This window comes from Ursus arctos, unplaced genomic scaffold (assembly GCF_023065955.2).
Source record: "Ursus arctos isolate Adak ecotype North America unplaced genomic scaffold, UrsArc2.0 scaffold_2, whole genome shotgun sequence".
Classification (NCBI taxonomy): domain Eukaryota; kingdom Metazoa; phylum Chordata; class Mammalia; order Carnivora; family Ursidae; genus Ursus; species Ursus arctos.
In genome coordinates, this window is record NW_026622874.1 from 31,067,956 (window position 1) to 31,090,859 (window position 22,904).

At 37.4% G+C, this 22,904-nt stretch overlaps 1 protein-coding gene across 1 annotated transcript in view; it reads right to left on the bottom strand.

Annotated features, from left to right (window-relative positions):
• The window catches only part of SYT14 (synaptotagmin 14), a 127,545-nt gene that overhangs the window by 36,930 nt on the left and 67,711 nt on the right, over nucleotides 1-22,904 (bottom strand). The window contains exon 4 of the mRNA XM_048225451.2: nucleotides 20,680-21,129. Coding sequence (XP_048081408.1) covers nucleotides 20,680-21,129 — 450 coding nt within the window. The remainder of the gene's footprint in view (nucleotides 1-20,679; nucleotides 21,130-22,904) is intronic.

Here is a 22,904-nt window from a genome sequence, read left to right on the forward strand (position 1 = left end):
TTACTCATGTGATCTGATCATTCAGCTACTCTCACAACATCACTGTGACTGGATCTCCAGTCTCCGGACACCATATTTTCTATTCATCGGCCCCTTTCTGTCCTCACTTCCTCCTCCATCAACTTTATAGCCCAAGATTCATCATTTCAATCATTCTCTGGCCTTAAGCTTCCTTGATTCTCTATCCAGTCAACATACTTGACTGGCTAGCAAAATGCTAATCTTGGATGAACTTGACAACTCCTTCATTGTATTGGGGGGATGATCACACGATGCGGTGAACTGTAACCTTGTCTGGGCCATCATCTGATCATATATATAATCCTGTTATACTTCTCTAATAAATTTATTTTTCCATTTTCTCAATGATTATAAACCTTCTGTTCTCCCAAAATCATCTGACCCCATTTCTTTTCTCCTTCCTTATTTTTGCCTCCTAAACACACACACACACACTGTGTAATATTTCTCAATTTTCTTCCAAAATATCTACAAACTTTCTTACATTTAAATCTTCTGCTTCTTTCTTACCATTGTTGTAAGAGAAAGTATTTCTATTTCAGACCAATTTCTCTTCTGGATTCTATGTCCTCAAACTTTCTTAAAAAACAGTATGTACCTCTTTTTCTCACATATCCTATCTCTCTTCACTGGATTCTTCTCATCCATATTTAAACATGCTTACGTCTTACTCATATTTTTAAAAAACTTTTTTTAGATCCCAAACCTTCTTCCAGATACTCTATTCTCTTTCCCCCTTTCTCTTCTATCTTTTCCCCTCAGTGTCGGACTTGGTTAAAGAGTATAACTACATTAGCATCATATACTCGGTTCCCACTCATTCCTGAACTCATTGTGCTCTCACTGCTCCACCAACACGACTCTCATTTAAGATCAACTAGTGAGTGAGACCTTCATGTTCAATCTAATCGGTGTTAAGCGTCACCTTAGTTAACCATGTATAACATCCAATCCAGCCAATTACTTTCTGTTTGAGACCCAATCCTTGGCTTCTGTGATGCCACCCCTTTTCCCTTTTTCTTCTTTTCTTTTTTTTTTTTTTTAAAGATTTTATTTATTTGACAGAGACAGCCAGAGAGAGAGAGGGAACACAAGCAGGGGGAGTGGGAGAGGAAGAAGCAGGCTCATAGCAGAGGAGCCTGATGTGGGGCTCGATCCCATAATGCCAGGATCACGCCCTGAGCCGAAGGCAGACGCTTAACGGCTGCGCCACCCAGGCGCCCCTTCTTTTCTTTTTTTTCTTGCTATTCTTCTTTCTAGTTATGACAAGGACTGCTAATTGTCCACAAAAATCTATTTTCCACTTCCTTCTGGGCATAAGGCTTCCATGCTTTCCAGCTTCTTCTGGAGTCGTGTATGGACATGTGACTGAATATGGAATATAAGCAGAAAAGACACAGGCCTGAACCTTAAGACACTGGGCAAGCCTCCTCTCTATCCTCCTTTCTTCTTTCTTATAACTTGGAACCCGGATGCAATGGAGATTAGGCTTTGAACAATCGCATGACAGTGCCCTAGAGTAAGAGTTGGTAAAGTACAGCTTGTGGGACAAATCTGGTCCGTGGCCTGTTTTTCTATGGCCTGGAAGCTAAGGATAGACTTTACATTTTTTAAAGTTGTTTAAAAAAAAAAGACGATGATGATGAAGAATATGACAGAGATCATATGTCACCGGCTAAGCCTAAAATATTTACTTTTTAGCCCTTTACAGAAAACAATGGCTGACCTCTGTGCTAGGGGATAGGTGGCAGAGCAACACCATGAAACAGAAATGGACTCCTGGATGCGCATGCATAGTAGGAGAGGTTCCCTGTTATCTGACCTCACTGGCCGGCAACCATCTGGGTCAATCTGCACAGCCCTTGTGCAACCTGGGGGCAGGGGACTGATGCAGACCTGTTGATGCAAATGCCACTACTATGTCAAGGATAATTAAGTCCGTTGCTGCCAGCATCCATTACACCGTGGCAGGCTAATCTGTCAGCTAGAAGTAGGTCAAAGTCTCAGCCCCTTCACAGTGAACAGTAAACTTATGTTTTAAATATCTTTCTTTGAAATAACATACAGTTTTTAAGGGGTGCCTGGGTGGCTCAGTCAGTTAAGCATCTGCTTTTGGCTCAGGTCACGATCTCAGGGTCCTGGGATCAAGTCCCGCATTAGGCTCCCTGCTCAGTGGGAAGTCTGCTCTTCCTTCTGACCCTCCCCCTGCTCCTGCTTTCTCGCTCTCTCGCTCTCAAATAAAATCTTGAAAAAAATTTTAAAAATATATAACATACAGTTTTTAAAAATTCGTATGAGAATCTTTAGAGCATTTAGTCCATTTACATGCAATGTTATTACAGAGACATTATATTCTTTTGTGCTCTTCTTTTTTCTTTCTTTTTTTTTTTTTTGGTTTAAGAGAGAGAGAAGGAGAGAGAGAATCTTAAGCAGACTCCATGTTCGGTGCAGAGCCCAATGCAGGGCTTGATCTCACAACTCTGAGATCATAACCTGAGCCAAAATCAAAAGTCAGATGCTTAACCAACTGAGCCACCCAGGTGCCCCTTTTGTGCTATTTTTTCCCTTCCTACTTACATATTTGATTTTTAAAAATCAACTTTTTTAAAGAATAATTTGCACACAGTGAAATTAGCATAGCAGTTTTTAGTGCACAAGTTCAATAAATTTTTATAAATGTACATATTTTTGTGTAACCACCTCCCAACCAATAATAGAACACTTGAATCATAAAAAAAAGTGTTTCATTTTGCCTCTTCCAAATTAATTCTCCCACCCACCCCAGGCAACCACTGATCTGATTCTATCACCATCACTTTTCTTTAAGTTCATATAAATGTAATCATATGGTATATACACTTGGATATCTGTCTTCTTTTGTTCAGCATGTTTTCGAACTGTATTATTCTATCAGTGCTTATTACTTTTTTTTTAAGATTTTATTTATTTATTCGACAGAGATAGAGACAGCCAGCGAGAGAGGGAACACGAGCAGGGGGAGTGGGAGAGGAAGGAGCAGGCTCATAGCGAAGGAGCCTGATGTGGGGCTCGATCCCATAACGCCGGGATCACGCCCTGAGCCGAAGGCAGACGCTTAACTGCTGTGCCACCCAGGCGCCCCATTGTGCTTATTACTTTTTATTATTGATTTGCATTTCATGGTCTGACTATTCAACATTTTCTTTATACATTTGTTGATGTACATTGAATTTCTATGAAAATTCAGGCACCAATCTTTGATAAAATTTTTTCATTTCTCTTAGATAAGTACCTAGGAACTTTTGGGATACATGATAAGGGTAAGTTTAAAAAGAAATAAACTGACTGTACTATTTTACATTCTCATCAACAGTGTATGAGAGTTCCAGGCACTCCATAGCCCCAGCAACACAGTCTTTTTGTTATTGTTAGTATTTTTGTTAGTCTTTTAAATTTTAGACATTCCAGTGATTGTGTAATAATATCTCCTTGTGGTTTTAATTTACATTTTCCAAGGACAACTTTTTTTCATCTGCTTATTGGTCATGTGCCTACTTTGTTTAGGGAACTATGTGTTCAAACATTATGTCTATGAATTATCATATTGTTTATCATTCTATTACTGTGTTTTAAGAGTTTCTTATATATACTTAAAAAAATTTTTTGGGGGGCGCCTGGGTGGCACAGCGGTTAAGCGTCTGCCTTCAGCTCAGGGCGTGATCCCGGCGTTATGGGATCGAGCCCCACATCAGGCTCCTCCGCTGGGAGCCTGCTTCTTCCTCTCCCACACCCCCTGCTTGTGTTCCCTCTCTCGCTGGCTGTCTCTATCTCTGTCGAATAAATAAATAAAATCTTTAAAAAAAAATTTTTTTTGAGAGAGAAAGAAAGAGAGAGAGAAAGAGAGAATATCCCAAGGAGGCTTCATGCCCAGTGTGGAGCCCAATGAGGGGCTTGATCTCACAACCCTGAGATCGTGACCTGAGTTGAAATCAAGAGTCAGACACTTAACTGACTGAGCCGCCCAGGCACCTCAAGAGTTCCTTACATATTTGATACAACTCTTTTGTCAGACATACGTGTTGGGAATTACTTTCTTCTACTTTGTGAATTGACTCTGTTTTTCTACACTAACAATACATTTTCTGAAAAAGAAATTAATTGATCCTACTTACAATATCATAAAAAACAAAATACTTAGGAGTAAATTTAACCAAGGAGGTGAACGATCTCTAATCTGAAAACTACACAACATGGATGAAAGAAATCAAAGAAGACACAAATAAATGGAAATGTATCCTGTATTCATGAACGGGAAGATTTAATATTGTTAGAATGTTGATACTACCAAAAGCCATCTATGGATTCAATGCAAACCTATCAAGATTCCAATGCCACTTTAAACACTCCTAAAATTTATATGGAACCATAAAAACCCCAAATAGCCAAAGAAATCCTGAGAAAAACAGAAGGCTTCACACTTCCTGATTCCAAGCTATACCATAAAGCTATAATAATTAAAACAGTGTGGTAGTGGCATAAAAACAAACAGACCAGAGGAACAGAACTGTGAACCTAGAAACAGACCCAAACATATATAGTTAGGTAATATTTGACAAGGGAGTCAAGAATACTCAATGTAGGAAAGACCGTCTCTTTAATAAATGGTGATGGGAAAATTGGATACAGGCATACCTCATATACACATGTATTTGTATGATCTTACACGTAAAGCCTAAAAACATTGAACTCATAGGAACAAGACAGTAAAATGGTGGTTGCCAGGGGCTGAGGGGTGTAGGAAATGATGAAATGTTGGTCAAAGAATACAAACTTTCAGTTATAAAATGAATATGTTCCAGGGACCTAATGTACAGCACAGTGACTATAGCTTACAACAGTGTATACTGTGTATTTGAAAGCTGCTATAGGAGTAGAGCTTTAATGATCTCACCATAGCACCAACAAGATTCTAAGTACATGAGGTAAAAAAAAAAATGTGCTAATGAACTTTATCGTGGTCAGCATTTTGCACTATATTATATCACCACAATGTATGCCTTACACTTACGGGTTATGTCAATTCCATCCCAACAAAGCTGGAAAAAAAGACAAAAATCTCAGGAACAGATGACTGGCATAGTTAGACCTGTAACAGAGGGTAAGAGTCAAGCCACCTAACAAGAATCCAAGAGGGAGGCCAGGAATTTGTTGGTACCATGGACAGTTCCAGGGCTCAACTAGTTTCTCTGTCTTTAATCCCAGAAGGCCAGAAATTAAACCTAGTTGCAATACTCTGAATTTTATACCTGGTGCCATTTTATAGACACTTGGAAAAGATAAATATCTCAATTATTTGTGACATAGAGAATGGCCATATGTTATGCATTACTGGCCAAGAGAACTTAGTCACTATCATCATCATCATCATCATCATCATCACTGACCTCACTAAGGGACTGTCAAGTGATCATTAATTTACAAAAATCTATCATATCCAAGCAAGATGAGGAGGGCATCCTCAAGGATGAGGGGAATATCAGCCTGGACAAGATGAGGACTGTGTACCTGCTGGGGGTGGGACAGAATATATGAAGTGGTGATAAGGAACCCGGATGGGCAGCCTGGTGGTGGCTACCAGATCCAACACAGAATGAAGAGGCTATTCCCAAGGAGGGGTGGCCTAGCCTGGGGTGTAAGAGCCCTCCCCCCACATGGGTAAGAAGGACATCCTGCTGAGGGCATTGATGGGTAACATAGAATGGGCTGTTGGAGCCTCAGCAGGAGGAGGGCATCCATTCAGAGATGTGAGTCGGTAGGAGATATTAGGATCCTAAACAGGGTGAGGAGGCTACTTCCACAGAAAGGTGGTCCAGTATGGGGTGTCATAGCCCTAGCAGAGGAAGCCAGGTGTCCCTGCCACGGGGCGGGGGTCGGGCGGACTGGGTGTCAGAGGTCAAGCACCGTGAGAACTTCTATGCAGGAGGAGTAAACGGACACAGGGACTCGGAGTCTGAGTTTGGGGAGAAGAGTATGAGAATGGAGTAGCAGATGGCTGCAGTGGGAACTGAGTTACATGCAAAGGGACTGATCAAATAGGTTAATGCATTGAGGAAAGGAGCCAGGTTTCTCATTATCAAAGAAGGTAGTTACAGATCAGAATGAACCCTGGGGTGCTGGACTGGGACTGGTGATCTCAGTATGAACACATGGCTTTCCATAAACAGAGAAATCAACATAGATGTAAATATGTATGTATATGGATATATATCCATATATACTAATAGAATAATAATACTCAAAAAGAGAACAGAATCAATATTTCATATGTCTCGCCTCAATGAAAAAGTGGTGCAGACCACAAAAGATATTTTGTATGGTTTATATGGTACTAATGTAAAATGAAAACTTTAAAAATTTACATTTCTTTCATATTTTATAAGAAGTTCTATTCTGTATTAGTACAACTATCCATGTCAAAAGGAGAATTAAAAAAAAATCATCTACATATAATGTTAACAGGGACAAAATGGATTGTGGAAGTAATGAACTGTGGCTTCTCACCACCAGGAAACCAAATTAAACTACTCTATTCTTATGGAAAAAACAGGTAAAAGGTGAAAGTAGAAGTGGTGATGGTAGCAGTAAGGGAGTGATGATGCGTATGATAATATTAGTACAACTAATATCTACCGAGTGCGCACTAAGTCCCAGGTACTGTGTAAGTGCTTTATACAAATTAAAATCTTAGAGACACTGGCACCAAGGCAATAGGAAATGATGATTTCAGTTTAAATTTATGAACACCTTCAAGTTTCAAATTTCCTCTCTTAAACTTTAAAATGGTAGTAACAATTCTCTTAGGCCACAAAACAGACTATTTGAAGATTAGTTCTGATTCAAATGTTGAATGTTACAAATAATTTAGTGACAAATGAAACAGCAAGTTATGATTTATATGTTCATTATAATGTGACTATAGAAGGATATTTCTGAGTCTTTAATGCAACTTCATAGTGAATTCTCCAGTTACCTGAGTTATTTCACATGATGTTATTACTGTTTTTTGTTCATATCCTCACAGAGCATTCAAAGCAGTTCCCAGGAAATGAAATAGCGGTGTGTTTTATTTCACATTATCACGATGCGTACCATTTTAGAACAAATTTTTTTATACTATTTCCATTTACAGCGTGATTTCAGGATGGTCTAGGTGGGACTACACAATAAAGATGGCCTTGAGGACTGTTAATAGGCCACATGGCATATTTTCCCAAGTTCATGTTCCTAAAAGACCAATGAGGCCCAGGAAGTATTGAATTTGCCAATTTCTGAAAATGTACTTTTAATGTCTTCAGTGCCATGATAAACTTTGTTTAAATAAAACTGAATTCAAAGACAATCTAATCTATAATATTCTAAGGTTACATATAATGAAATATTTTTTGGTAAAATAGTTTTTCTTATGGCCGTAATGACTTTAATCCCCATTAAGATGTTTTTCATCTTTTTCTGTTCTGAAAATATGTCAGCTTCTAATGAATCAAGGAGATAAATAATTTTAATATTTTATAATGGATCTGAAATACAAAGTTTTGAAAGAAGCCAAAGGCAATTCAAGTTAACACTTACTAGTCTTTTTAACTATTTCTTCCTATTCGGGCCTATTTCAAAATAATTTACAAAAGGCCAATTGTCATAACAAGTATTTTAAACAAAACCATTTGTATTAAAGGTGAATTTTAATAGTTTAGTTGGTTGCAATTTGAGCAGACAGTTTTGGAAAAATATTTTATACTATTAACAAGTCTTACAGTAGCATTTTCTTATTGATATGTTAGTTTCATGTTAAATAAACTTGGCAAGGGCTCATTTTAGTCCTATGGCTATCTAGGAACTAACAGGGAAGAGTAAGATGTGGACATAAGATAGATTCTATAGGGCAATGATAATCGATGCTAGTCAGGCATGAGTGTCTCCTGCAGAGCTTTTTAAAGATACGAAGAACCTGGCCCTAGTCCTTTAATATTTTGATTCAACAAGTGGGAGCCTATTCGCCTTCATTTTAAAAACTCCCCAATCATACTAATGTAATCAGGATTGAGGATCAAATTTTCAGAATTTAGCTCAGAGCCAATTAAGCATACCAGAAAGACACTGTTGAACACAGAACTCAAGATTCCTAAAACGGTACACAAAAAGTATGCCTAATTCTAAGGTATTACCACATTGATTAAAATAGGATTTCATTCAGGGTATGTCCAATCACTAAAGTTTTAGTGGATTTTATTTATTTTGCTGGGGGAGGGCAGATGGAGAGGGAGAAAAATCTTCAGCAGGCTCCACACCCAGTGTGGGCCCAACACGGGACTCAATTTCACAACCCTGAGATCATGACCTGAGCTGAAATCAAGAGTCAGATGCTTAGCTGACTGAACCACCCAGGCGCCCCTAATGAATTTTATTTTTAAGAAATTTAAATAAACATTATATTGGACTAGTTATCTCCCTAGCATCCATTCATCACTTCCTTCTAATAGTGAACATACTCCTTTCCATCTCTTATCTAATGTAGTTTGGGAGGTCACCCACTGCCCAACTCTCGGGCTTAAGCTAAACAGTACATCCCATCCCTGTGATTGGTTCTGGGATGGGCAGGTAACCTAGTGAGACACAGGAAGTTTTAAGAGGGCAATTATGTGAAACCTGATTATGATACTGACACACAGAAGAGAGGATGGGGGGGATTGGGGGGTGGGGTGGAAGAAGTAGAAAGAGAGAGAAACCAGGACTTTAGTGGTACTATTTGAGTCACTGGATCAAGCCATGCCTAAAGACAGGCCTACTCTCTGGATGGTCCCCTACTGCTCAAGCCACTTTGAGTTAGTCTGCATTCACTTAAAACCGATGGAATCTTAACAGATGCAAAGTATTTATTCAATGTAATCTCTGATTCTTCTTAGGTAATTTCAGTTAATTAAATGAAGGTGTGGAAGTTTCCTAAAAAGGAAACTTCTCTTCATATTTTTACTATAATTTCACACACTTCTTTGTAATTCTACTCCCCTGAGTTACTTGTTTTTTTGAATGCCCTAAGAACATACACTGCTACATATTTGAAATGGAAACCAAAGACAATAAAAGATGAAATGATCTGATGAAATACAGAAAACAGACAAAAATATATCCTCTGACCTCACCCCAAAATATACCCCCTCAACTCACTTGCATCCAGTGAGTTTTTTGGATAACATTTTCTAAACCAGTGGCCTTGAAATTTTAGTGTGTTTTAAGACCTCTTGGGAAATTTGTTTTAAAGAAAGATTACAAGACTGCTTCCTCGTGATTCTGATTCAGCAGATGTGGTTCAGTGGATCCAGTGTTGAGCCCAGTGAATAGACTACGTTTATAAATCTACCTTAATGATGAATGGTCATATATGGGATTTTAAATATGAAATATTACATACTTGGAAAGAGGGGGACAAATTTAAAGGCAAAATCATTCATTTTATGAATATTCTTCCAAAAAGGTAAATTTAGGTTAGACGCATAAATGTGAACTCATGAACTTGTAAGCTTGAAACCTGCTACCAAAATCCTTGGTTGTAAGCCACAGTGAACACTCTTGGTTACATACTCAACAGCCATTCCCAATCTGTATAATTTACAAAAGCCTTTTCTTCTATGATTATTTCTTTTTTAAGAATATTCAGTCGTTTTGAAATGGAAATAATATGTTATCAAATCTTCCTGAAAATACTAATTAGGATTAGTTTTTACTTTTCTTCTCGTCTCTGCAATATATACTCTTCCTGGAGGGTACTTTTTTTTTTTTTTTAATGTTTGTTTATCCTGGGTTTTCTCTTTCCTGTTGGAGGTTTTCCCTTAGTGTCTCCTGGGCTATGCTTGCCTGTTCATATTTAAAAATGCACCACTAAAAAGTTGATCAAGAACTCTGTACCTTTAAACACCATTTGCTCACTGATTGGCATAAATGTGATTAGATGGGGACCAGGCAATTTCCTTGGGGAACTCCTAAATATCACTGTGAGGTCAAGGTCTTAGCTTGGAATCACTGAGTTTTTCCAGAGAAGAAACCTATGATATTTACTGCCCAGATATAGTCACAAGCCTGACGCTATTCTTCGGGCCAAAAGGGAGATATAACTGCACACTTTACAGACTTGTGGTGACTCTCGTTTTTAATCCTCAGACTCACGCCCTCCCCTCTGCTGTCCCCAGAAGTGTCTATGGTTCTGTGGATCACATCAATTCGCTCCTTCTTTGTGCACTTTTCACTAGGTTTCCTCCACTCTGCTGATACCCTCGTTCCAGCTATCTTTGAGCTTATGGGTACAAATGTCAATGTGTGTGTATTTATTTTTTTAACCAAGATACTAGCATTGAAGTGGAGATTACAGGAAGAAGAAGAAATAAACATATGTGGTTGGTCCACTATCTTTAAGAATAAACAAACCATTCTTTGCATTTTCTCCTGGTACAGCCAGTATAGGCAAACTTGTTTAACATATACCAAGACTTGTCATATATTTAAGTTTTTTAAGTTCAATAATATTTTTAAGGATTTATTTATTTATTTGAGAGAGAGAGAGCGAGAGAGAGCACGGGAGCAGCAGGAGGGGAGAGGGAGAAGCAGACTTCCTGCTGAGTGCAGAGCCCGATTCAGGGCTCCATCCCAGGACCCTGGGATCATGACCTGAGCCGAAATCAAGAGTCAGACACTCAACCGACTGAGCCACCCAGATGCCCCAAGTTCAATAATATTTTTATAAATTAAGAACCTGAAATCAGAAATTGTGATAACTGGACAAGGCTAAGTATTTAGGAAAGAGGGCGCCTGGGTGCCGCAGTCGTTAAGCGTCTGCCTTCAGCTCAGGGTGTGATCCCGGCGTTCTGAGATCAAGCCCCACATCAGGCTTCTGCGCTAGAAGACTGCTTCTTCCTCTCCCACTCCCCCTACTTGTGTTCCCTCTCTTGCTGGCTGTCTCTGTCAAATAAATAAATAAAATCTTTAAAAAAAAAGTATTTAGGAAAGACTTTGCTATACGGATTTATTACTTAAATAATATTTAAAAGAGAATATTTGTCCCGAGAGCAAATTTTTATACTTAAAAGCAGAACTTTACTTATAAGTTACTGATATGCAATTATAAATGTTAATCTACAGATAATACTAATCCTAGCAAATCTTTGTATGAAATATTGTTCACTATTATTCACTGCCCCTCGCTTATATTTTTAAAAGGGTTCTAAAAAAAGAAAAAGAGAGAGAGAGACTATGCAACAGAGACCATTTGTGGCCTGTTAATTTTGGGCAGAAACTTGAAGGAACAGGGATCAGTTTGCTACATCCCCTGACAACCAGCAACGTTTCAGAAAGAACCTCTTGTATCCATCTGGATCCCAGAGTGAAGGACCCGGAACAGAGCCCTAACCTACAGTGGACACGCAGCAGGTGAAAAAGAAACCCCTGTCACTGATGAGCCATTACAGGTCTCAGGGCTGGCCGTCTCAGGATAACCTAGCCGAAAGTGCTGGAGACGTTTTGCTAACGAAATACGAGTTACCCAACATGACTGAAACTAATAAAACTGCACTTACTGAAAGGATATTTGTAATTCAGACTTAAATAATTACTCAAAATATATTTCTAAGAAGTTGTATCTTAAAAACATTAAAGCCTGAGTTACATTTAGTTCCTGAAAAAAGTTATTTTACTAGCTATTTGTATTGTTAAACACTTTTTATACTGTTGAATTAAACGACTTTTACTTTGGGGCGCGGGGGGGGGGGGGGCTCAGCTGGTGAAGTGTCCTACTCTTGATTTTGGCTCAGGTCATGATCTCAGGGTGGTGAGCTCAAGCCCTACACTCAGTGTGGAGCCTGTTTAAGATTCCCGCTCCGCCCCTTCCCCTTCTCCCCATGCTTATGCGTGCTCTCTCTCTCTAAAAAAAAAAAAAAAAAAGACTTTTACTTTCTTCTTTTCCAGATTGCTAATGTTCCTTCTTATTTTGAAATCTGAAAAACGCAATGCAATAATTTTTACTTATGGACTAGCACCCACTGAGGATTACTGTTGAATTAAAACACTAAATTTATCAGCACATGATAAGACCAAATAAACCGAATGAGTTAACAGTGTCAGGTTCCTATGTGTCAGATGACGTTTTAAATTCTTTACATGGATTATCTCCTTTAATTCTCACAAACATTTTCTGAGGCAGCTTTATTGTTACTATCCCCTTTTATGAATGAATACCTGAGGCACAGAGTGGCTGAGTATTGACCCAAGAACACAAATCAGCAAGAAGTGGGGAACCAAGATGTGAAGGCACCGCAGAGCCCCCGTGCTCCCCACCGCGATGCTACATGGACCCACTCAAATGCAAATACAAACTTGGTCTTGGATGCCTAACAATTTCGACATTAAAACTGTAGACTTCCACTATCTGGTAATTCTTTAATCTTTTATGAAAAATCACAAATGAGTTAGTATAAAGAAAGATTTTTTATAATTTGAATACGGCTTAAGGGACAATGCCAGCTTTCATTTCAAAGTAAAATGTATCCCCCCAAATTAAGCTAACATGAAAAATGTACTTACAATAATACATGCTATTTTCCATGAGCCAGATATCTTACTCCTTGAAAAATGAACCAAATTAAAGTTTAATTAGTTCATTTTATTTTTAATTGTGGAATAAGGAAGAGATATATAATTTTGATTATATAAATTATATGCTTTGATGATACAACAGGACATAAATTAAAAAACTGTGTATACCAAACTTATTCGGTTTTCAGTTCCTATCAGCTCTATCAGCTTTTTCTGCTAGAAAAAATGTAATCAGTACTATTCTAGTCATCAGTTGCCCAAAGTGACAGACATAAAAAGACCGCTGTAAACCGATGAGATATAGCTTATATAAATAATTGTAGGTCTAAGACCAGATAAAGGAAAGATAAGACATTATTTTTTGTAAGACAAGAGAGTACCTTTTTTTTCTTAAAGAGAGAGAGTGAGCATGAATGGGAGGGGCCAAGGGAGAAGCAGACTCCCCACTGAGCTTGGAGCTGGAGGCGGGGCTGGAACTCATGACCCTGAGATCACGCCCTGAAGTGAAATCAAGAGTCGGGTGCTCAACCGACCGAGCCACCCAGGCACCACGAGAATATCTTTAAAAAGCAGTAAATAATGGCAGAATGATTCAAATTAAGGATAACCTATTTCTTTTCAAGTTAACAACTAATAATTCTAGTCTACGAAGGTTTTCACGTAGCTCATTCATTTACTCATCCCAACCTTGTGAAGAAGTCAGGTCACCTCCTCCCATCGTACCCCTGGGGCTCACACGTACACTAGGGAGAATTCGACTTTTCCCAAGAATATCTTTGCATGCTCAACACTTAGAAACATGCATTTCACTTGAACTGGAGCTTCCAGTAATGAGTAAGCACCCATGGCACGTGCAGGGCGACCACGCTCATTTTCGGTGATAGAAATCACTTAAATCTATCGGCCTAATAGAAACAGCATCAGGAATTAATATTCAGGCCTATCATGTACTATCATTTTTTTGACCAGAATTATTCTTTGCTCTGAATAGAAGTAAAATGTAACTGTCACATGGAGATTTTTTCTGGCTCTTTACGGGTCCCTACAGAGTTCATAGAACAAATGTGATGATCAGAATGAAAACTCACTAATAGATTTCCTTCAACTTTAATTTTTAAAAACTCAGTTCCCTTGTCCTAGGCCTGATTGGTACTTAAGCTCGTATTCCATCCCAAGAACATAAATGAGTCAAATGTAAAACTGCTTTTCTAAATTAAATTTCAGATTTTCTAATGAGAAGAACATTTTGTAATTAGTACTTATCAGTTCTCTTTAAATTGCTACTGTATGCCTAAACAGGCATTACTCTAGAAAAGTAGCATTAAACCCTGTGAAGTTCAAAATAAATGTCCCAGCAGATAAAACCACAACTCTTTTGGGAAATGCATCCTCAATCCTATTAACTCGGAGGCAAAGACTATAAGAAATATCATTACTACTGGTTGGTTTATAAAGTATATTCTGATAAAATACATTTTCATATGAATCTACCATGTTTCAAAATTAGTACCACTTTAATAATTTTTCCAGTGAAGAACTTACTATTTTAAGTTATCCGTCAAGCTTTTAAACATGAAAATCCTAAAATTGAGGATTTGGGTTTTGAAACACATCTGGCCACTGGATACTGCCCCGCTATTTAATATGAACATGACGGGGGAAGCGATTAAGAAAAAATTAAATGTTGCTTCTGTTTGCTATTTCTTTTATCTGTAAAAAGTAGGCCTCAAGAACCACCTCACTCAATGCTATTGTTCATTAATTATCAGCCACCCACCACATGAACAATAAGCACAGTGGATGTAACGCTTCTATTATTGTTCAACAACCCAGAAGCAAGGGAACTGCTCATGATAATGTACTGAAGTGCACCTTTCAAGGGAAGGACATAGAACTCCTGGTCGGTATTAATGAAGAAGGCATGTATTCAGGATGTCCACTATCTAGACCCTCCAAAAGAATAATTTTAAAAATAGTGGTCAATATTTTGAATTTGAAAGTTAAATGTTTCCATGTTTCTATGAAGTACATTACATTATCCCCTCTTGCTAATGAACTTTAGAGTGTTCTTAACGATAGAATTTGCTGCCTTCTTGAACCCAAATTTATCTGTCATAATCCTTATTCCACTCTACATTGATCAAATAGTACTGTCTTTCCATAAAGCATTTGCTAATTTCTCTCATTAGTATTACAAATAATTGAAATCAGTATCTTGAAAAGTTAATTGCCTAAAATAAAATATAGGAGAAAAGGAACATAATGCCTGTACTTCAAGCTTATTCTTTAATTTTCTGGCTTATTTAAAAAAAACAACTAATACACATGAAACAAGAATGAAGTGTAGGTCGGTCCTCGGTAGTTTATAGTTTGGCACTTGCATGGTTCAGTGAAATGAATCCCAGTTGAGTTGATGTTCTTTATTCCCTCTTCTCAATATACAGAACAAACAGTTTAACCACTGAAATTTCCGTTTTTCCTACTCAATTTTTCTGCATGTTCAAAATTTCTTGAGACACAGGATTTAAACTTGATTTCTATTTGTCTTGTAAAGTAAGAATCTGATTTAAACAAAAAGCTTCCTCTTATGCTCTAATTTAGCTTCTTTCACTGAAAGATTTATCTGATAATTCTTCATGTGAGACTAGAGTTATTCCTCTTCACTGATAATATATGCTCACCTACTTTGAATAACTGTCTCTAAATAGGTCTGTAACTATTTAGTTTTATACTAAAGTGAGCCATGAGTCATATTAGTGTTACCGTCTAGGGACCTGAAATGCACACACGCAGCTTTCTCCTTCACGTAGTAACTGGTAACTGTGATCATTAGTTTATCATGAACTATCTACTTTAAATTGCTTTAGGATGAGAAAGTGTAATCTACATTTAGAAAATGTAAATTTCTGACAACAGGAGTATGTGAATGTAGTGAACATGAAAATAGAAGAAGCCAAGTTTTAAAAGACATTTGCTAATAATACAGACTAAAGTATGATTCTTAGAGGGACACACATTTCAATTACGGAGTATAAGCAATAATTTACCTGTCTTAAAAATAAAAGTCACAGTATAAATATCAAACTAAATTAATTCAGTCTATTAACGAAAAAAGAGGCTATTTTTGAGATACAGGAATTTTAGGAATTAAAGGTTGAAACTGCAAGTATCTAAAAGAAGATCATCATTTCAGTAAGTCATGAGGAAGGCTGATCCCTCTAAAAGACTGTGGCATCAAACCCTTGAATGGGAAATTATATAAACATATATGTCCCTCGTTGATTATTATTCAAAAGTAACACTTCACGATGTGTTCCTACTAAATTACTCTAAGATCATGCTTATTGGATTCTAGGTCATAAAAGATTCCTCACAGGGCTATTTTAAGGATACTGATACCTATCAGGGAATAATGTTATATGGACCTTAGCAAGAATTTTAGAACTATTGGGTTTACCCGAACATGTTAATGAATCAATTTAACAAGTATTCACTGAACACCTATGTTCTAGGTTCTATGAGAAGTAAGTATAAATAAAACCATATAAGTCAAAACACATAGACTCTATTCTCAAAGTATTTAAAACCTAGAAGGAAGACATAGAACAAGTTCAATAACAAGAAAATGTATGACTAGCCGCAGAAACAAGCACCAGGGCAATAACTCAGAAATAACATGTACCACACGCACCCACTCGCCCAGCCATCCGACCAACATTCACAGGGCAATAACCAGTACTCGATACTTGGTATACAAACACAGCTAAGATCAACTCATTTAAATTTATATTAGAAACAATCTAACAAATTTCTATAAAGATGGGATTTAAATTAGACTTCAAATAACATCTGAGATTTAAATATATTCAAATTACAATCGGGACTGACATTTTAGAACAATGTAAATGAAGGCAAATCCCTGATGATATTGGCCAGGTCTCTTGCGTTAACATTCATTCTGTTATGCTCTGTACTGCCTCCCTACCACAAACTCCATCACGTCCCTCCTTTTCTGAATCTTCTCCCTATGCCTTCTGGTCCTCCTGGTTTATGATGAACTCCTCCAGAACTTGAGTTTCTTGTCTGAACCCCAGCATCTTACTTCAACCAAAACCCAATTCCTCCCTGAGGACACATCATCCTCCGCAGACTTCTCGTCCTGGTTATCCCCTCACGCCTGAAGTGCCGTGGGGTCAAAAAGCACCTACTAAGTACCTCTAGCACTACAGCTTCAGTCCCATCACGTTTTCTGTAGGTCAGAAGTCCCAATGGGCTCACCTGGGTTCTCTGCATAGGGTCTCTCAAGACTGAAATCGAAGTTTCAGCGAGGCTGGCCTACGACCTGAAGGCTCTGGCCAAGAATCTACTTCTAAGCGTATTCGAGATGCTAGCTGAATGCAGTGCCCCCCCATCTTCTAGCCTAGCTAGTCACACTGCATACATTGTGCTAACTAAATACTGTCTGTATAAGGAAGGGTTGTGTATGTTTGTGAGACACAGAATGAAGTCACATTATTTACAAATCAGAAGAAAAAAGTCTATTATTAAGAAATCTAGCAAGCTGAATGAGAAACACAACTGGACTGAGGAAAGGTGGAGAGGTATTCCAGGCAACTGTTACACACAGGAAAGCAGTGCCAAAAACGCAGGTGAAGAAGGTAACCGGGGTTCTACACTAGGAAAGAATGCCATATGAACACAGGTGAGCATATGAGAAGAAGTCCAATTATAAGAGGGATACACCGTGGCAGGAAGGGTAACTGATAACACTCTAGCTGTTGGTATGGCTTAAGAGATCACTAAAACAAGTAAATAATAAACCCTATGGCTATTTCAACATGATCAGTCAGGGTTCTATTTGAAAACACTGGAAGCTAACTGTCAGTGGAATAGTAATTTCCTAAAGGAATCGGGATGACTAGAGAACAGGCTTATGGGTAAGCTTCTAAGAACAAAACCTAAAACCATCCTGCAGAACTGGCCTGGTGAGGGAATTTTGCTGCTGGCCCCAGTGGACACTTATGTGCCAAGGTCTTTTCTCTCCTGCAACTGTCGCGGTCTCGCACCAAGACTGTTTCTGCACCAGCAAAGCTACTGCAGAATAACCTCTGTCTCTGCAGATCAGATTCCCCCACCATCGGCCTCATGCAGACACGAGGTGCGTGCGGCACTTGCTTCTCCTCTGTTCGGTCTGCACTGAGGTTTCCTGGAAATGAGTAAGAGTGGCAGAGCCTTGGGGGCATGGCTCCTGCCCTAGCTACCAGTCAGACTGGAAAGTGAACTTCATACCTTGCCCTTAGGGAGGGGGGACTAGTAGTTGGGACTTTCTCAGACATTAGAAGGTGGTTGAAAAGATAGGGAAGAGTAAGAAAACATAATGTGCGAACAAAACATCATATATTTAGCACATAAAACTCATCTAAGATCCACCCATTTCTGTTCTTACCTAACGCCTTTCCCAATATAAATTAGTAGAATTGGAACATCAGAGATACATAGGACATATGGTTTAATTCCCTCAATTTACTAATGAGAAACCTGATGCCTAAAGGGATTAGATCATTTATCCAAGGTTATAACCACAACTAGTAGAAAGAACTCATGTTTCTTCAACCCTTTGTATATTTTCTATCATTCAGGGATCAAACTGGATCTTTATTTTAAAGTTCAACTTAAATCCTACCTTACGGAAAACTCAGGATTTAGTTCTCAAAAAATCATTGGGTGATACTGGTCATTTTTCTCTCAATGTACTGACTTGATCAGTTCCTGAAAAACCAGCTATGAAGTTAAATGTTACATCGTAGAATTCTATTTTTGTGTTATTAGCCATGAAAGTAAACTATAACTAAGCTCCAAATATGTTTTAATCATAGTATATACATTTTTTGACTGGATTGAAACTGCTCCTTGTCTAAAGACTAATATTCTTGCAACAACGAGTAATTATTTAAAAGCTACGAGAATAAATGTTTCATTATGAAAGAACGTCTCACTCATATATTACATTTTACAGATTTAAAGCTAAAATCACCCATGTAATCTATAATCACATGATTTCTCCATATGGTTAGTATCAAAACTTAAGCAAAGGGAGTATTAACACTGCAGCATACACAGAATACATAAATTCTAGTAGTATTTTATTATGATAAGACAACTGATAGACAGAATTATGAATCTTGACCTCACAACTGTGGTGTGCTGAATTACTTTTGGTACAGAATCCAAAAACAAGCAATGAGATTTTGAGAAGACAGAACAGGAAAGAAGATAAGAGTGAAGAATAAAGAACAATTAAACACAGGCATTAAATTAGAAAAGTGTGGCAATGTAGAGAAAAAATTCTCCAAGAGCAGAAGATGGATAGTTTTATTCAGATTTAAATGTTATGTCTTAGAAGCTGTTTGTCTAGCACTTTCTTCTTTTTGTGAACACGCCTCCGAAATGTATTGTACTGGTTGTCAGAAATACAGAATCGATGACCATAAGCTAATACACGTAATGTAGGTGTGTACAGAAATAATTAAGTTTGACCAGAGATAAAACCATATTATTTCCTATGCATTCATTTTCTTTGTGAAATGAATATAATTAATACAGAATTGGGGACAGATAATTCCAAGTAAATAAACACAAAATACATACCTCGTGATGATAGTCATTCTCTTCTAATTTAAATCAGGTATTTCTCTAAAAGAATGTATTTTCCACAGATCAACTAGTCATCACTCAGACCAAATCATGAAAAAGTTTAAAATCCTATTAAGAATTGCAGACTATTCAATCTTATAAAAAGTTATCTTTTTCCCTCTGAAATATTGTCTGGACTTTGTTTTCTCTCTCCTCTGATAAACTGATAACTGTATTTTTAAAAAGGACACTGCCCCAAAATGGGAATTCTGCAATTTAAAATTATAACAAGTTATCAATTAAGGCTAAATACTATCCTACAAACCAACAGGGATACTATATTATCACCTTTTGGTTTTAAAAATGTTGAAATCATCTAGCTAAAATAAAAACATCTATTGTAAATGATGGTCCTGTAAGATCAAATGTTCTGGTATAAATTCAGTGAGGCTCTGATCTGATCTGGGACTTACGCTTAAACCTTTAAAAGCTTAAAAACAACCCTAAAATAATATACTTCTACTTAAAAATATACATCCATTCTAAAATCTCTGTATTTGTATTATAAAAATGCTTTGAATTCGATATGACAGAGAGGAATAAATATAATTCATAATTTACATTTATAGCATATCACAGATTTTTCTCATAATCTAAATAACTCTGTGACATAATATATCTCCCGGGTTTAAAGAAGCAGTTCAGCTCGCTTGTGCTTTGCAATGTCTTGTGGGAATTTAGTTAAAAATATGGAGAGAGAGAGAGAGAGAGAGAGAGAGAGAGACTTATATGTGATCAGGACCTGGAGGAAAAAAAGAGAAAAGGGAGAACGGCTAGCTCACAGACCAAGCTTGACTATTCTCCCGGATATACTGCAAAATCTTTGTTTAAAAGGGTGCACAGCATAACAAGGCCAGGTTTTCTTTTGAACCTTTAAAAAATAATTTCATAGGGGTTCTGGAAAGATAATCAGTCATGACCTGGGCAGCAGTACATTTTCTATAAAAGCAAATAATTTCTGCAGTATATTAAGTAAGATACGGAGCTAGATCTTGCTGTATCACTTAGTTTTAACCTGGAAAGAAAACAATAAATTCTACAAGGAGTTCACTTGATGTAATAATCAATCATCTAATAAATATTTAACAAAGGAACAAACGTGTAAGACACTGGACCTGACTCTGTGAAGGATAAAATACATAAAATGAATCACATATAATCTTCAAGGGCAACTTTCATAGAATGAGAAAAAATTATACCTACCTATCCAGGACTTAGAAATTTTGTAAAGGTATGATTCTTACATTAAAAAAAATTGGAAACGTTGTTGGGTTGATGATGGATTTTAAAAATTATGTATGTTACATACCACGACATAAACATATTCAGGCTATTTGATCAGATACTCACAGAATGATTGTAAGAAGGTTCCAATATCACAGGTAATGACATTTTCCCTTGAAGATTCAATTTTGTTAAATAAAAAATCTTTTCCCCCACAATCTTTTCTTTTTTCATGCGATGTACACCATACAGTCTAAACCGAACTGCATAATTTCCAATCATCTCAGATTCAACATGATTAAATTTGAATGTTTCTGTGAAGACAGGGCATGGTCCTCTCTGGATGCTGGTTTTTGCTCTCTGTTTCTTTATAGGTAGAAGAACAAGGTGTACTTGCCATGAGTTGCCACCTGTCCTGTTATATGTTGGGATATCTGTGACAGCTGTCACTGTTACCAGAAGCTTCTGTTCTTGTGAGTCATAGTCAAAAGTCACATCCAGTGTGCCATATTTAGCTTCTGGCTCAGGATCAAAAGGTTTAGGAAGCTGTGAAGATGATCCTTGAGCTGACATATCCTACGAAAAGCAAATTTAAATGTTTTCAGTTTTTAACTCTATTATTTAATCTAGCATGTAAATAAATACCTGACATTTCTTTAGGAAGATGATGTGAAAACTGTCCTGATTTGCTGTCGGAAAGAAAGAATAGCAGTTAACAGTCAACTACAATCAAAAGATACTCTACAGGGCCAGGGTAGTAACAGTAGTAGGCTAAACTCAAAAACTTACTATAACAAAGAATTTAGTATCTTCCATTGCAATTTTGAGAAATTGGATATGTGTCTTTATGATGAGAATTGAAAATACATACTTCAATGTGTATCTCTCTTCCTTTTGTAGGCAACGACTACATTTTACATACATTATAAACAACGCAATTGATAGCTCAGTATTAGGGTGGCAAGAGAGAGAATGTAAATATGAGTACAATGCCATCAAAAATTTTGGTCCCATTTTCAAAGTTTGTTCTAAAACGCCCCCATCTGTACTAGAATGTAAACACATTTAGGCTTGGAAATCAATGGAAATGTGAAATATGAAAGGATAAATCCAAAGGCCTCAAAAATATTTGCAGCCAAACACTTATTTTCCATCACACACACACACACACACACTTTTTACACTTTAAATTTTAATCTGAATTTAAAACTATGTATTATTCCTAATCTTAATTACTGTTGAAAATTGCTGACTATACATTTCAAAAGTTCAAGAAAGACTGAAACTATACATTTTGATAAGATCGAAAGAAATTATCCTGGAGTTGTCTCAAATTCCTGCCAGTCTAACTACCTCGAAAGTAACAGGAATGTCAGCTAGTTACCGACAGTACCAAACCCAGGTCTCTGACCTTTCAACTATACCACTTTGCCCCGTCAAGTATTTTAAATAAATGTCTTCTATTTTGAAATGTGGACGAATTTTATAATTTTCTAACTGTTTCTGAATTTGTCCTTAGTGCCTATGGCAGCAGTCACTACTACTAGTCTCAGTCCTCCCTTTTTGCATTTCCGAGAACTACCTGAGTTTTAGGCAGAAAAACACGGCCTGGCAAACTCGGCCTTGGTCAACGGGAGGCAAACAGAAGTCATGTCTGAACCATCCGGTCAGGTTTACACAAGACATTGCTTGCCCTTCACTCTCTTTCTCAGTCTTCTCACAAGCAGATATGCAGGTAGGATGCGTGGCTCTGCCTGGACCACGTGCACTAGGACATTACTTTAGGGGATGGCAGGGTGACCAAAACCAACAACAACGACATCAAAACCCTGGGCACCTGAACGATGTGGTAGAGCAAAGCCACCTACTCACCCTGGACTGTCGTTAAATGAAAGACAATCTTTGGTCGCTTTTAGCCACTGTATTGGTCTCTTGTTAAAGCAGCTTAAGACGTACCTATTTTATTATGTGCCGGGCCGTATTTTAGGTGGGGGGTGTGCAGTAGACAACCAAAAATATTCAGGTCTTTTACACCTTATAAATCTTACACGTCTACTTATGGTGACCTGCTTGGTCCCATGTATGAAAAGAAAGATTACAAATGAGGAACAATCCTTGGGGCGAGGCAACAAACTCTTAAAGAAGTCAGGGTTTTTTTTTTAATGGAATATGATGAAATCAGGGTAAACATATTCTTACTCTGTCAAAAAAACTGACAGCCTAGATCACAATGTTTTAATGTATGCCACTTCATAATTGGCAAAGATGATTAATTACGTGGCTTTGATTTTTTCAATCAAATACTTTCTAAAATAGCATCATAATAGCTAGGATTTTCAAGGAAGTAAAAA